Below are 16,061 nucleotides of genomic sequence, written 5' to 3'. Positions count from 1 at the left end.
GCCGCACATCACAGCTTATGTCTTCTAAATGGAAAGTGAGTGAGTGTGTGTGTAAGAGAGTTTCTGTGTGTGGAGGCTGGCTGTAAACTGTATGTGTTATGCATGGTTAGAAAGCAAGTTTTGGTGTGTTGGAGTGTGTGGGGGTTGTGTGACATTCAGCAGATGGATGCTATTATCTGTCCCTGGTCTTATCTTGAACACCTCTTGAGGAAATTTAGTTTCTTCCTGCTTATTCATGTACACGCCTTCATTCAGGTGCACACTAATGTACACAAATCTGCATATACTTCAAACATGCTGCTCTGCTCACCTAACTGCTGCGTTATTGCTGGTTCTCCATTGTGTGTATGTTTGACATTTCATAATTGCATCATTACTTGCTCAGTGCGTCGCAATTTGCAACACATGCTACAAGCAGACAGCCTCCCGCCCTTGATTATGGACCTGAGTGGAATGGTTTCCTCATCGGGCTGTCTTGATTCACCCCAGCATGTGGGGAGACACATGCTGCTTTGGGTGAATCTAATTGATTGGATTGCACCCAATTCCTAGGTCCAAGTCTCCTCAGGCAGCCAGAGAGCGAATCCGTCCAAGTGAAGGATGAGCTTAGGCATTGGGTGCCCCTCTAATAGATTGGCATGGACTTCTTCCCATATGCCTGTGGTATCACCCTCAAACATCTCTTAGGGCAAGTTAGCCACAGCACAGGGCACAAAGTGATGTTGACTGGATCTCTATCGATTAGAAATGCAAAACTGAACCAAACAAAGTGGGACACATCTGACACCAAGCTGCAGTTTCAGTTTCATCTGGAAAATATTCCCTCTACAAAAAAAAAAAAGAAAAAAGAAAAAAGAAATCCAGCTGTTGCCTGCTCTTCTTTTCATAAGTTATTTAAAGGCATAATATGTAGAACTTGTGGGATTTACTACAAAATTCTTGTTTCAACAGGTCCCGCTCCTCTCCATCTGAGAACAAAAGTGCTATTTCAAAGCTTATTGGATGAAAGTCTCATTTACCCCTGGCTGCCAAAGATGATGCTGCCATGGAAACAGCTTCTACTGTTATCAATCATCCACTGTCTGACAGGTAAAGCACCTTTTTATGTGAGTAATGATTTTTTTTTTCACATTTGGACATTCAACAAGAGATGTCAGAGATGATAGGAGGACCAGGTTTAAAGGGGCACTCCTGAGTATTGACTTCCATTCACACCACAGACACAATACTCTCAATCTTCTTTCTCGCTCCACTGTGATCATAATCTGATGGTGGGATAAAATGGTTTTATTCTATAATCTTTACCATGCCAAACACAGAGCAAAAGCTTTGCTCTTCCATCAGAGAAATATATTTGTATAAAATGCATGTTTCTATTTACCAAGAGCCCACAAGGATAAATGACCTATATACTTATTTGGCAAATAACGTGCAACAGTTTTTCAGTTTATATGTGATTTATTTCTACAGTGTTCAAATGACTTTTCTCTGCTTTTTTACACTCATGCTGTTACGGTTTGACAGATTGTCTGGACAGTGGATCATACCATGGGCCGCGGTGGAGGATGGAGCCAGCTGACTTGTTCATCCCAGTCGAGTCCATTGAAGAAGAAGCCACCCTTACCTGTGATGCTAAGGGAACACCACCTCCTCAGTACAGGTAAGAGTACATTTTCATTAAACAATGAATATTTAATTTATATATCATGATTTATTAACATAGCTAGATATAGATACAATGAGAAGTGCAAAAACATTGTGATTTAGTAATGCTTTAATCTAATGATTTAGTTTGTGCACCAGTTGAAGCAGATGGCCGTCCTCTCTGAGTCTGATTCTGATGGCAGTCTTGTCCTGTTAAAAAATAAGTTTTTCATCTGCACTGTTGCTCGGTGTCCTGTACATGCTTATGGTGAGGGAATCAGATTAAACATTCAGTGTCTTCTGCTAGTTTACTTACCCAAACCTTTCATGAAAAGGCATTATATGAAACAGAATTTTAATAAATTGAAAAGAATTGGATTGAATTGGATTATGATTGGACTTGCAATGAATCTGTTTACTTTCTCTGTAAATTGGCCTGAAATAACTGTCACTGTTAATTGACATTGTGTAAATAAACTGAATTGAAGTGCATTGCACCAAAGTTTGAAGTTACACATTTTAGAAGTTGCTCATATAGAATTCAGTACAAAATCCTGAACTTCACAGTGTCTTTCTTTTTCTAGTGTTTCTCCCTCTCTTGAAAAGAGTTGTGTAAAACATCTGATGGAAACACTGAATGCAAATAAGTTGAGACATGAGCTCCTCACTTGATTGATCATGCTCAACATGGAGGATTGAATGGAAGAGAAGATTGATGCGACCTGTTGGTTTCCTCAGCTAGGCTACTAATTGGAATGATCTGAATACAATCATGATGAATTGGACTGAATTGGACTATAATTAGAATATAATTGGACTGAATTGGACTGTATCTAATTAAATATGTTTACTTGCTTACTTCACTGTTCAGAGTTACACTGCAGGTGAATAGAGTTGGATGTTTTTTACAGAATTTTTCATAGAAATGATTGAAAGAATTCCCCCAGCTGATTACTCATTTTAAGATGATTTTTTTTATTTATTTGATGTTTTCTGGAACTTTATGTTTTAGTGAGGAAATAAAGCATCACCTGACATAATCCGTCAAACAGTGATAACACATTTTTTGTGTCATATTTACTGAGTGAAATCAGGCTGTGATAAAGGTAAGAACAAACCCATTTATAAGAATATTCAGAACAGAGGCTCATAGAAAGCTGGAAAGTTTACTGCAGTTTAAAAATATCTCATGTCACCCAAAGCCTTTTACATCAACCATTTTTTAAACATTATGTTTAAATGAATCATTAGTAAAATGTAAAAAAATGTAGTAAAACAAACACCAAAGAAGTAAAATCGCCCCAAAATGTCAATATAATGAAAACCAGGGGTTTTACCTGTGAGGTCTTGCCTTTAGTACATTTTTCCAAAAATATATTCATATTTGTGTTTCAAATCAAAAGAAAAAACATTGTTTTATCATTCCCTGCTTGCAGCTACCCACACAGACAAAGCCATTTTCAGTAATTTAGGCAGAAAAAAGGATGGTTAATTACAAGATTATAGTTTTCTTCTGGAAATGGAAGGTGCTTTCTCTTCTATTCATTTTCTCCTAATTAGATTGAAATGCATGTAGACACTCCAAACGGTGGTGTCATTATGGCTTTACTAACTCATATTGACTAACACACCACCAATCTGTCTGCTGTCTCACCAGATAGTATCTTAGAGACACACGTGTAGCATCTTAATGATCGTGTCCTCTTATAAAACACCATGAGAACAATGCAGGTTGCTAGACACCAGTTGGCACTAACAGGCATTGATTATGAGTGTCTTCGCACATTGGAATTACTCCAACACAGAACACTGAGCTGAATGGTAGTGGTTTGGAGTACGTATGCTCATTATTTCAGATTTTTCACATACCCCACCTAAGACCAGGTATTTCTATGTACTGATTAAAGGTGAGATGAGCATGTTTAACGTGGTTTCTCGTCAAACTGGCAGTGCAAGGCTCTGCATGCCCCCAGCACCTTTGTGGCTTCTCCCTTGAAGTGTAAATGGACTCGTGTTGCTAGCTCAGCCCTTCTTCTCTTTTGCCTCTTTTCCTTCTTTCTGCTGCTTCTGTCATGTACAAAGATATCTGACTTTCATGGTATGCACACAGTGGTGGTATAATAACTCATGGGAGAAAGGCAGTTCTTCTATAGACGTGCATCTTCTCCACAGCAGGTCAAAAACATAATGTGGTTGGAGTTTCTTAAAATCCATAAATAAAGAGACTCATGTAAGATTTTGCCAGAGATTTGAATGATTGGAATCAAACCACAAAGTCATTCAGAAAACGCCAAGATGGTCCAGGAAAGGTCTACAGAAAATGAGTTTCAAGCAGAGCAGTCAGAATTCTACTAGCTAATCGATGACCTGCTGCATGGTTTTGCAGCTCAGATCAGCAGAGGTATACTTTAGAGCAGGTCAGGAAGAGGTGAAGTTCTGGTTGAGGGTTAAATAGCTGAATGTAAGTGAGTGTACACAGACGCCTACGCTCTCTGGCATGTATGACCGGTCCATATAGCCCTTCAAACATCCATAGCAGTGGAGTAAATTTCATTCGGTTCCTTAAGTGTGTTTTGAATGTTGTAGCAAACACTCATCATCACTAAATGGCGTGGATATTTTCTTTTAGAAGTCATTTTAAAGGTTAGACTTGAAACCTTTTGTAAAGTCTGCCATTATAGCCTTTCATTTCTACTTAAGGGAAACAGAGTAGAAAAATGTGGCTTATAGAAAGAAATGAGTATTTTCTATGCTCCGAGAAAATGATGGAACATTTTTTAAAGCTGTACTGTCCTTGAACCCATCAAAACTGAATAGCATTTAAAAAAAAAAAAGATGAGAATGAAAAAGAAGTATTTTCTCCTTCAATAATGAGACCGTTTTAAATCAACAATTTAACCTTGTAGTTTAAGAGTTCCTTCAGGTGGCTTATTTATTTGATAGCACAATCAAAACCTGGTGAGCAAATATTATTTATTTCAAGTCCCCACACCTGCAAAGTGTGGACAAGATATAATAAAATGTGAAAAAGAGTTTAAAAGACACCCTTTGTTACATAAGCCTGTTTTACCTCTTCCTAAGTGATAATATTTGGTCCTAATAAGAAGTCAGAGGTATAATAATGTCACATTATGTAAATATAATGTGACAGGGAAGAGGTAATTATTGTTAGACTGATGATAGCTTCTAATACCTTTATCTTATCCTCTTAAATAGCAGAGGATGGCTTTGTGTATGATACTGTCAGATTAAAATGTAATGATGCCTTTGGGGAGAATAGCTGCAGTGGCAACTAGTGTCAGAGCTAAATAAAGAAAACTCGAAGAAAAAAAAGCAAATATCAACAAAAAATAGGCTTTCAGTGTTTATATATACATAACAAGTAACTAAAAAATCTGTGAAAAAAAACTTGTGTATAAAGAACATACTGCATAAGAGTGAACACTTTTTCTGTAGGAAAGGCTTCTAAAAATGGTAACTGTAAACAACTAAAGTAAAGCAACCAAGTAAAGTTTTGTCTCTTTTGTGGAGACTATTTGAACAGCCATATTTAAACAATATTTTTCTAAAATTAGCAGTAAGAAAAATGGTACTCCTGTAGGTTGATCCTTTCCAACTGAGCCAACTGGCCAATATATTTGTTCATGCTACATCTGAGGGATAAATTCATGTTAAAGGGGAGCTTTGTGTAAGTCAAAGCTGAGGCATGGTATAAACCTGAAGCTGTGTTTTGGGGCAAAGTGATGTTCTAACAGCATTTAGCTATCTTTAAAGAATGTGAAAAGAATTATTTTCAATATGCAGGCCATGTGTTAATATGCAGTGACATCATTTAAGTTAATGTTTCTTAAAGCTCAAATGTACCCATGACAGGGATAGAGAAAGATGTGCGATACAGATTGCCGTGCTATATCCTGTTAGTGTGACCAGGTGCGGTGTGTATATTGGAGCAGGTATGTTTAAGCTTGTTCAACAGGTGACTGGCTTCACTAATGAAAGACAGTGTTAGATTGAACATTGAGTCACTGGGCTTGGCCAAACCATCTGCCACATCAGGTTAAGGAACTGGTGAGTTCCTCGGAATCTAAAATGCAGATCGTTTGCCAAAAGAAAGATCCATCCCATCCTGTGTTTCAGTGATTAATGTGACTGCATGCAGCAGACAAAAAAAGAGAAAAACAGTGATATATTCAGTAAATGCTAGAAGGTCTTACTGTTAGAGCTTTACAGACTAACAATCAGCTTGGTCATTCAGACATGAAGCTGACACATACAGTTGGGAAAGAGGATTGTATAAACCGAAAAAAAAAATAAAAACTAAGAAATAGCAATAGACTGCAGTCCTGAGGCAGATGTAAGATATGACAGGCAGAACCTTTCAGATACTTACTGATAGACTTTCTTTTTACTGACGTGCACACATTTATCCGCTTTCTTGCCAGTGATATTCTGCACGACTTTGGAAGATTTACTTGTATTGAAAAGAATTCACAAAGGTTTCTGTTCATTTCAATATTCAACTCTTAGTTCCTCAACATCAGGACAAATCTCAGTATACACACTATTATCCTCTCTCAAAGTGAGTTACCACAGTGAGCTGTGCTCTCTGCTAACCTCCTGTCATACCACCTTGGTTGCTAGAAAGAAATGGCGCTTACGTTTTGCCAGCAACTGATGGTGTCTTTGCCCTCGCAGATGGTCATTGAACGGGACTCTCATAAATCTGGGCTTGGATCGTCGGCGACGTCTGTCTGGGGGCAACCTCATTATAAGCAGTCTGGACCGTTACCAGGATGCAGGGATGTACCAGTGTATGGCCTACAACACTGTAGGAGCTATACTCAGCAGGAGAGCGAGCCTACAGTTTGCCTGTAAGTGACATTCAGTATTTGGTTATTTTTTATTATTATTGTTTTTTTTTTTTAGTTTTACAAGAAAAAGGTTTGCTTGCATTTGTTTTAACAGCAGATACATCAGCACAAAGCAGCTTAATGCTGTACTTACCAGTGTTCTGCAACTTTGGTGTGAATCTACTTTGAATGATTAAAGCAAGACATCTGGAACAGAATAAACTTATTTATATTTTAGCAACATTACTGCAGAAAAAACGTGAGTTAGTCAGTAAATAGCTTTGTCACTTTGCTTAAAAATGTAAAGAATTTAAAAGAAATCATTCATGAAAGTAAAATCAACCATCTGTGCTATTTTTTTTTTACTACAAAATGAAACTGGTGTGTGAGAATAATACAAACTAACTAGGCTTGGCAAATAAGTGGAAAAATGATATTTTTGTGATCCTAACCATGAAAACATAAATGAAAAGGGTGAAACAAAAATGTTAAATGTGTTGTTTGTTTGTTTTATCTTTTAAAATAATTTTAATGTGGTATGAAACATAAGCCAGCATTATTCGTTAGGTTTACTAAAGCTTCCACTGTCTAATTATTTTTTTATGTTCAGCTTTTTTATGTGTTTTAAGCTCCTGTCATTTCATAGCCTCCATAAAGCTGTGCACGACTTGAGTAATAGTCTTTTTAAAGTTTCCATGTCACATATATCATGTGTAATTACAAGGCAAGTGAGCGTTCTTACCTTAATCAATCTTCCACACTTTTCTAAGACAAAATGCAAATTAACTTAAAAAAAAGAAATTGTGACAAATTAAACATGAAACTACACATGATCATTGCCATCATAGACCCTGTCCAGTGGTGTAAGGTGTCTAGAAGGCTGAAACGGGATCATCACAGAACAAGATTTATTAGTTGAAGCGTTTGAGTTTGTTCAGGCCGAAAAATCCTCATTGAGGCACTCTTGATGGAGCAGATGGATGGATATGTGCTGGATCATTAATAGATGTCAGCAGGGTGGGGTTAGGGATGCTTTAACCTTTTCATATTAAAAAACGGCTGAAAATATTATTCTATAATAAATGCCGTTAGATTCTGACATTTTAGCATATATCTAACCAGCACCTTTCATCATAAAAGTTGCCTCCCTTGGCAATGAAGTGAAATCCTGTTGAAAAATAGTCTCAAAAGCTTTTATTTTTTCATTTTGTGTTAATAATTTGTTACATATGGTTAAAGAATTGAAAATGTAATTTATAAGCAAGTTGGGAAAGAAGACTTTTGTGATATAGTTTACCTGTAACTGACAAATTAACAAATGTATTCCCCTGAGAAAGACGAAACTTATTCTTCTTTTGTTAAACTGAAGCTTCGGTAACATTTTGTATTTGTTAAAAAAATTATTTAACCTTGATGAATAGAATTTGCCTAATAGTTGCACTTGTAATGTAGAGTTAATATCCAGTAGCTCATTTAGGTCCTGGTTGTTTTTTTCTGTCTTGGACATGGCAGGGGTTCGTGTCTTTCTAAGACTCCACACAGTTTTTTGTTTTTTTGTTGGTTTTTTTGGTAAATTGTCCCTATTTGATTTTTTTTTTTTTTTTTTTTTTTAAATTCCAGATTTGGATCATTTTAAAGTTCACACCAGAAGCGCTGTATCAGTCCGAGAGGGACAAGGAGTGGTGTTACTGTGTGGGACGCCTACTTCCTCTGGAGGTAAACAGTCTTTCTTCATAACCTCGGGCTCTACATTGTCTATGTTATTTACAAGTCTGAGTGCTGTTTTGAAATGATTAAAAACATAATCCTAGTACTACTGATTACAATTTTTATGATCTTCCTTTATTTTTTTAATTACATTTAATGGCTTTGGGTGTTTGCCTTTGACTCATATACATCCTTCTTTGACTTTTAGACCTTACTTATGCATGGGTCTTCAATGAGTACCCATACTTTGTTCAGCAAGACAATCGGCGATTCGTCTCCCAGCAGACGGGGAATCTTTATATTGCCAAGGTGGAGCCCTCTGATGTGGGTAACTACACTTGTGTAGTGATGAACAGCATCACGAAGGGCAAGGTTCAGAGCTCACCAACATCTCTGATCCTCAGGACAGATGGTAAGATGCAGCTTATGTATATTACACAACAAGTGTCCCTTTTAGCTTCGTTACATGAGGACTCTCATTTTAAGGTGGCTGTAATCACTAAACTAGCATTAATGCTCTTTGTCCTGATGTGCCTCACTGCAGTTGAGTCAGTGAATGCTAATGGCTCTAAGTAAATAGTTGCACCTTAATGTAGGTCAGTAAACAAAGCACCCAAATCTCCTCTTTGCTGACTTAGCTTTCTAATAATTTGCATTCCCTTTTAAAAGCTTTCCTCCAGCTTTCACATGAATTCTCGGGCTTTTTCGCAGTGGTGTGTTCTTCTGTTCGCTGTTATGCTTTCATAGAAAGAGTGAATAACAATTGCCTTCAATGAATTAAACATCAGTCATATGTCACTGGACCATTACATTGAGTGTTCTGGAGGCTCAACCAGTTAGTTTCCACTCAGTGTACTGTACATGTAGCTGCATAAATTTGAAACCAATTGCATCACTGTCTGATCCTGATCTTGACTGTCTTCCCTGAATACTGATATAAACAATAAAACTGCCTACTCAAGCTTTGAAATAATAGATAAAAAGCCACTGGCTGAAAAAACAAGACGTGCACCCCCCCAGCAGACTTTTAAATTATTCCTTGCCGCTATTTCACAGCATCCTGGCGTCTGTACACTTAAGTGATGCACTACTACGAGTTTGCCCATGAGAGAATGTTTGTCTATTATTTCTACTCTGTTAGTTCTACATTGCCATTGTTTGGTCTATGGTGCCAACCATACTGCTTGTAAGTCATAAATAATGGAAGACTGAGCTGATTCTTGTGTTTGCTCTTCATAGGAGTGATGGGTGAATACGAGCCGAAAATAGAAGTTAATTTCGCAGACAATGTACCTGCTGCAAAAGGCTCAACAGTGACACTGGAGTGTTTCGCCCTTGGGAAGTAAGCTGGATTCCTCGAAGCATGTTTTCAATCTTCCTCGGTCTGTCATTCTAGACAAGCAACCGCTGGATTTCTGTGTCGTAAAGTTGCTGTGGCAATTATATTTCCGAGTGTGGCAAGAGGCCAAGGCTGTTCTGAAAGTCATGCGCAAAAAAAAAAAGCTGCTTTTTTGTGGTTGGATTGGGTTTAGTCTTAACCGTTCATCCGTAAAAAACACACTGAGTAGGCTTTTTCACTTTACAGACTTAATTATTGCTGGATTGTAACAGACAGCAGCAAACATGCTCTCTTCACTGTCTGTTTTAGCCCTGTCCCAGAAATCACCTGGAGGAGGGCTAATGGAATCCCCTTCCCCAGCAAAGTGAAGATGAAGTACTCAAATGCTGTGCTGGAGATTCCAAGCTTCCAGCAGGACGATACAGGAGGGTACGAGTGTGTTGCTGAGAACAAGATGGGGAAGAACACGGCTGCTGGTCGTCTGGCTTTTTATGGTATTGTGACTTTAGTTTGCTTGGTTGAGATAACGCGTCTGTTACTAGCAGTAAAATGGTGCAGATGTAGGAAAACCTGACTGTTGGTGCAACTACACTTAAATTCCTTCTGTCGTGTTTCATTTTTCAACTCATCATTAGCATACTTCAAAACTCTTGTAATGAAAAATAATTGTCAAACGTGAGTACTAGAGAAAGTTTCATGGACAAATCTGTTGTTTAGGGTATTTACCTGCACACTTTGTTTCCAGTAAAACAGGGGGGGGGGTTAACATGAAAACACACTACATCAGAGATCTCAAGCTCCAGCCCTCAAGGGCCACTGTCCTGCATGTTGTAGATACTTTTCCTGCTCCAACATACCTCATTCAAATGAAATGGAAATGGATCCAAGAATCTGCACAATGACCCATAAACTTGAGTCAGGTGTGTTGAAGCAGGGAAATATATAAAACCTGTAGTCCTAGAAGAATGGAGTTTAAGATTCCTGCCCTACATAAAATTGTTGAATTATGGTTGTATGATGAGTCTGAAGGTTCAGAATAGTGGAAAGTAAGCTGACTGGCAGAAAAAAAAATCTAAACCTCCGCAATGTTGGAAAAACCCTTCCATAAAAGCTATTTCAAACATACATGTTCTGAGACCAACCTACCATCTACAACCACAGCTGAGCCATATGAGGATAATTTTTTCCTATGTTTTTGTAACAGCACCATAGTTCTCATAACAATTCTCATAACAACAATTTTAAAGAGCCTTGCACAAACTAGCATCTAGGTAGTCATTCTGCAAATGTGTTTGATGGTAATGTTGTTATGTAACAGAAAGAAAGGCCAGTAGTGTAGTCAGAAGCCTTTTTCTCTGGGAAAGAAAGCGACTCATTTTGCCACAGATTTTTGGGCTTTACTTTAACATGTGGTTAAAAATAAATAAATAAAAAAAAAAAATGCCATATGATACACAGAAGTAGGAGAAATTTTCCCAGACCAACAAGAAACTCCACTTCTACTGGACTAACATAAACTAATATTTTAAGGTTTTGTTTGTTGTTGTTGAAATCATAGTTGAATTTATTTAATATTTAATGTCTATAACAATATGATTTATTTGCTGTTTTTCTGGCAGGGGACAGAATATTCTGATTCATGGAATGATAAAAACGTGACCCTTTAATCTATGATGTGTGTGTAGGGTCTCTCCATGTAAAAGAAATAATTTGGAAATCAAGTAATTGTCACAGCTTATTATAAAGACAGCCAAAACAAAGAAAGTGAGAAAGTCATTGCTTTTTTTTGGATAGTTAGGGATGCTTGTTTTAATTTCCCTTAAATTGTATTTATGTATTCAGATCTGGGCCCTTGGTTTAGTTCATCTGCTGTCTTGTCCTTTGAATTTGTGAAAGAGAAAAAAAAAGACTCCTATGAAATTGACACGCTATGAACAACGCCTGCAAGAATTTCCTAAAACGTGACAGTTTAGGGTTAACGCTGATACTGTGTGCTCACGAAAAGCCTCCTGCTTTGCGATTCAGTGTTTAATGTTAATCTTATGTTGCCACGGGCTGGTGACACATTAAAGTGATGAAATATTCAATCTTTTCCACTTCAGCCCCTTTAAGACAAATCAATTACCTTCACATGTTATGATTTCCTCTGCTTTGAGCTGCCAATCTACACAAGTTTTCCTTTGAACTATTTAGGATGCAACATTTTCAATGACATGATGCCGCTTCCTCGAAAGCTGTCCTCTGGGTTCTTGTGAGATAGCTCACAGGAGAATATTTCTGTGTTCTCAGCCAAGCCTCAGTGGATCCAGACCATGAAGGACACTGCCCTGGCCATAGAGGAGAAACTGTTCTGGGAGTGCAGAGCCAATGGCAAGCCCAAACCCTCCTACGCTTGGCTGAAGAATGGCCAGCAACTTCTCTCTGAGGTAAATTACTCCCTGCCTTCTGCTACCTACCAATGTTATATTTGAAAGACTTTAATCTTCAGCTATAGCTCATTCTTTTATTTTAAAGAGCCTGATGGGAAACATGTTGCTGTTTTTCCGATTGCAATTTAGACTTCAATGAGAGGAGAATGTAAACATCTTGCAGATGTAAGCCTGTGATGAGACATGGATGTAACTGCCACTGGTTCTGTTTCACCTTGGCGGATTACACAGTCTTAGTGAGTGGATCAGTGTAGCTCCCAAGAGATTGCTCCATTTCATCTGAATGGAGTCGAGAGTTGTTTTCCATTATTCATGGTGCATGTTTAAGCTCCTTCAGATTTAAGGACAATGGGTTTAATCTACTGTGAAATATCTTATGTAGAGCTGCACACCTTATTTCAACCACATGAGAAATTCACATTGTATATTGTTCGATCAGTAGCTTTAAACTTGGCTGACTGTAACCGGCTTCTGAAATTTATTTTCTTGGCAATGCTTAATGAGGCTCAACGCAAGGCGTACCTCTTTTGAATAAGATGGCAAATATAACCAGTGTTATTATTAAAGAGACAAGTTTAAAAGTCATTCTTTAATCTGTTTTAAGCATATTCTTGCTGTTACAGGACATTTATTTTATGTTTTATAATAGAAATTCAGTAGGCTTTATCATCAGTTCTACATGTACATACGTTGTGTGAGAGCAGATCTGTATATTAGAAGTGTGTATGCCACCTCCATAAGACAAACTGATGCATACAGTATGATGTGATTAGATTCAGTACATTCTGATACAGGTATTAACATCTGTTTAACGTAGATTGTTGTTTTCCAGTGTTAGCTACCTCAATGAAAGACCCAGCAAGGAAGAAGTTTTGCTACTATAAAGATCACAAAAAATGTATTTAATATTTCTAGCTGAACTTTGTTCTTTGCTTTTAGAACACATTTATCATTGAAATAGTATATTTTACCAATTTTCTTGTCTTTGTACACTATGAAATGAAATTAAATTGAATTTTTCTATAAATCCCAGAGGGAAATCGCAATGTCGTAGTAGTTTTATGTTTTCTTTTTTTGTTTTTCTTTTTTTTTTTATAAATAATAATTAATATTGATTACATTAATTGTATCATGTGACCATAGTTTTTACCCTCAACCACTTTAGTTTGCTTGGTTGAGTAAAATTCTACATTTTTAATCAGTCTTTGTGGTTATAAAAAGTCTTCAACATCTTCAGTTGTATGTTTTTATCCAGGCTGTGATTGTTCTCTCTTCATACATTCCCTGCATTAACAGGAGGATTGTTCAGCTACATTATGCTACCGCTGTATTTTATCAACGTTCTGTAGAGTTTAGTCCAAAGTTCCTTTACTGTAAAGTCCAAATGATTTCAAGATGTTAGATTTGATAAAGGATTGTAAATTCCGTCAGCACTTTGTTCTCCAACACTTTGTTTTTACCTTGCAAGCAGGGGTGTGTGTGCATGTTGCTTTTAAATCTCGAACTGATACAGACACACTGATGTTTTATTCTGATGTTGAAATGTCACTTTTAAGAATCTGAAGCAAAATCTTATTCAGTTATCTTTAAAACAGAATCAGAACATCACAAGGAAAACAAGTGTGTTACAAAAAGTCGATGTGTAACACCCTAAAAATGATCGAAGAGCTGTGTTCATTAAAACAAAACCAAACAGTAATAACCTTTGTTTTGGGAAAGAGCCTCAAGCTGAACCAGCCTTTAATCGAGATAAATTTAGTGTTGATTTAGTGTTGATGGATCATTTTCCACATTTTTGTTGTGTGTTAAACTCATCTAATATGGATTTAGTCATTTTATTTAGTCTAGACCCAGTCAAACACAATGACAATGCAAACACAGTTTTTTTTATGGATTTCTTAAAAATGAAAGACTTAAATACCATTATATAAATTTTCAGACACTTAATATAATGTAGTACTTTGCTAATGCATCTTTGTCAGCCATAGCAGTCTCAGGTCCACTTGGGAATTATCCTACTAACATGGCACACATTTCTTTTGGAAGCTTTTCCCATCGTTCTAGGCAGAAACATCCCAGCTTCACCACGCTGGAATGTGCTCAGTGCACAGCTTTTTTCAGGTCTGTCTAGAAATGTCCTCCTGGTTTCAGGATTTAACTCTGGCTGGACCAGTTTAGGACTGTTACTGTTTCTCCAAAACCATTCTTGTGTTTTCATGGTAATGTGTTTCAGATTGTCGTCTTGTTGAAATGTAAAGGTCATGGTTACTTAGACAGGTTTTCACTCAGGAATGCTCCTTTTATTTCTTCATCCATCTTACCATCTACCCTAAACCCCAAGTTCCATAAATATATTCACCTTAATCAACTTTAACTAAAAATGGAATTAATGAAGGGATGCCCAGTGCCTGCTTTGCTCCATGCGAAGAGTAAACCTGCCACTAAAATAGTTCCCAAACAATTTAGCCTTTGTTTCATTAAATCGATGGATTTTTCTCCTTCTTTTCCAAGAATCTGAGGGCTGCTTTCTGCCTTTTAATGAGTTACAGCTTCTAGTCAGTCTGCCATGAAGGCCTGAAATGGTGAAGTGCTTTATTGATGGGTCTTTCATCTCCACAAGGGAACTCTGGATCGCACTCATAGCAACCACTGACTTGTTTGTTACCTATCTGATAAAGGCCCTATATTGCTGATTACTCAGAAAACAAGCTTTAAAATATTAGTTTCCATCCCTAGATCTTTGTGTAGACAGTCGATCTTGCAGGTATTTTTCCTCAACCTCATGGTTCGGTTTTTACCGTGACTTACATCGTTATCTGTAAAACCATCAGTGAGGCTGTAGAAGCCTCTGAAGAACAAGAGATAGATATCTCCAAAAATTTGCAATCAGATAGGCCACTCCTCTGTTTTTAATGATTAAAAAAACTTCAAATCCTTTTGGTTGTCACTGTGGAGAATTTTGTGTTCACTCAAAGGAAAAAGAAATAAAGTGAGTCTAAGTCTGTCTGAAACGAAAAATGAGGAATACTTGAAAGAATCAGAAAACTTCCAGTTGGTGCTGCACCTAACGGTATGAAAATAAGCAAAGCTGTATTTAAAAAAACAAGAATGTCTTTTGTACTTAGACTGATTATTATGTACAACAACATCCTGATTTGATCTTCGTCCACTGACTGTGCCTTGAACCAATCCGCTGTTTAACTGAGTGTGTGCGTTACAAAGTAAAAGCTACCTTTAAATCTTAAGCAATAATTGCTTTCTTTCATCCTTTTCTTCACAGGATAGGATCCATGTGGAGGACGGGGTCCTGTCAGTGTCGGCGCTGACACTATCTGATGCTGGCATGTACCAGTGTGTGGCTGAAAACAAACACGGCGTCATATATTTTGCTACTGAACTAATGGTTTTAGGTAGGATGGCATTTATCTCTTAGATCCTCAAATCATTGTTACCAAAGAATCTAAAAGGTCATCTTACTGTCTTTCTTAAAGGTTGTGTGGATTAGCGGATAAAGGGGTTCGTGAGGAGGATTTTAAGGGGTCAAACTTATTTTAATGTGTTTTTGTCTTTATGATGTTTTCATCTTGATATAAAGATATGACGATAAACATCCAATTCTCAGATACATTTAGTGATTTAGCAAGCATTCTTTTCCAAGCCAGTTTACCAGTGAGCAAAAAAATGGAACAACAACCAAAAATATCCTTTTCTATTCCCAATACAGATGTTTGGAACGTCAGTCTCCATTATTTTACAGTTTGATGATTTTTACAGATCAGATTAACGCAGGTTTCAGAGTTTTGTCTGAGTCTTGTGCCAAATCCAGTTTCCTGTTTTCCATCAGCCTCTCCTCCAGACTTCACAGGGAACGTCCTCAGAGCTTTGCTCAAAGCCAAGGCAGGAACTACCGTGACTTTAGACTGTAAACCACAAGCCTATCCCATAGCCAGCATTTTATGGAAGAAAGGAAACCTGCCTATCCACACCAATGACAGGTAATGACAACAGAAATGAGTTAGGATTTTCTGTATTTGCATAACTAGGATAATATTAGCATCATTTTTCCTCATTTGCTCTCTTGGACTAATCAGT

At 37.3% G+C, this 16,061-nt stretch overlaps 1 protein-coding gene across 1 annotated transcript in view; it reads left to right on the top strand.

Moving 5' to 3' along the window:
• Positions 1-16,061, top strand: part of cntn3a.2 (contactin 3a, tandem duplicate 2) — a 34,440-nt gene that overhangs the window by 2,072 nt on the left and 16,307 nt on the right. The window contains exons 2-11 of the mRNA XM_042002817.1: positions 952-1,089; positions 1,525-1,660; positions 6,340-6,515; positions 8,115-8,210; positions 8,410-8,613; positions 9,441-9,543; positions 9,850-10,034; positions 11,830-11,966; positions 15,250-15,379; positions 15,814-15,964. Coding sequence (XP_041858751.1) covers positions 1,035-1,089; positions 1,525-1,660; positions 6,340-6,515; positions 8,115-8,210; positions 8,410-8,613; positions 9,441-9,543; positions 9,850-10,034; positions 11,830-11,966; positions 15,250-15,379; positions 15,814-15,964 — 1,373 coding nt within the window. The 5' untranslated portion in view covers positions 952-1,034. The remainder of the gene's footprint in view (positions 1-951; positions 1,090-1,524; positions 1,661-6,339; positions 6,516-8,114; positions 8,211-8,409; positions 8,614-9,440; positions 9,544-9,849; positions 10,035-11,829; positions 11,967-15,249; positions 15,380-15,813; positions 15,965-16,061) is intronic.

The sequence above is a fragment of the Melanotaenia boesemani genome, chromosome 13 (genome assembly GCF_017639745.1).
Source record: "Melanotaenia boesemani isolate fMelBoe1 chromosome 13, fMelBoe1.pri, whole genome shotgun sequence".
Classification (NCBI taxonomy): Eukaryota; Metazoa; Chordata; class Actinopteri; order Atheriniformes; family Melanotaeniidae; genus Melanotaenia; species Melanotaenia boesemani.
Note: the sequence above shows the minus strand (reverse complement) of the source record. Positions and strands in the feature narration are given on the sequence as shown.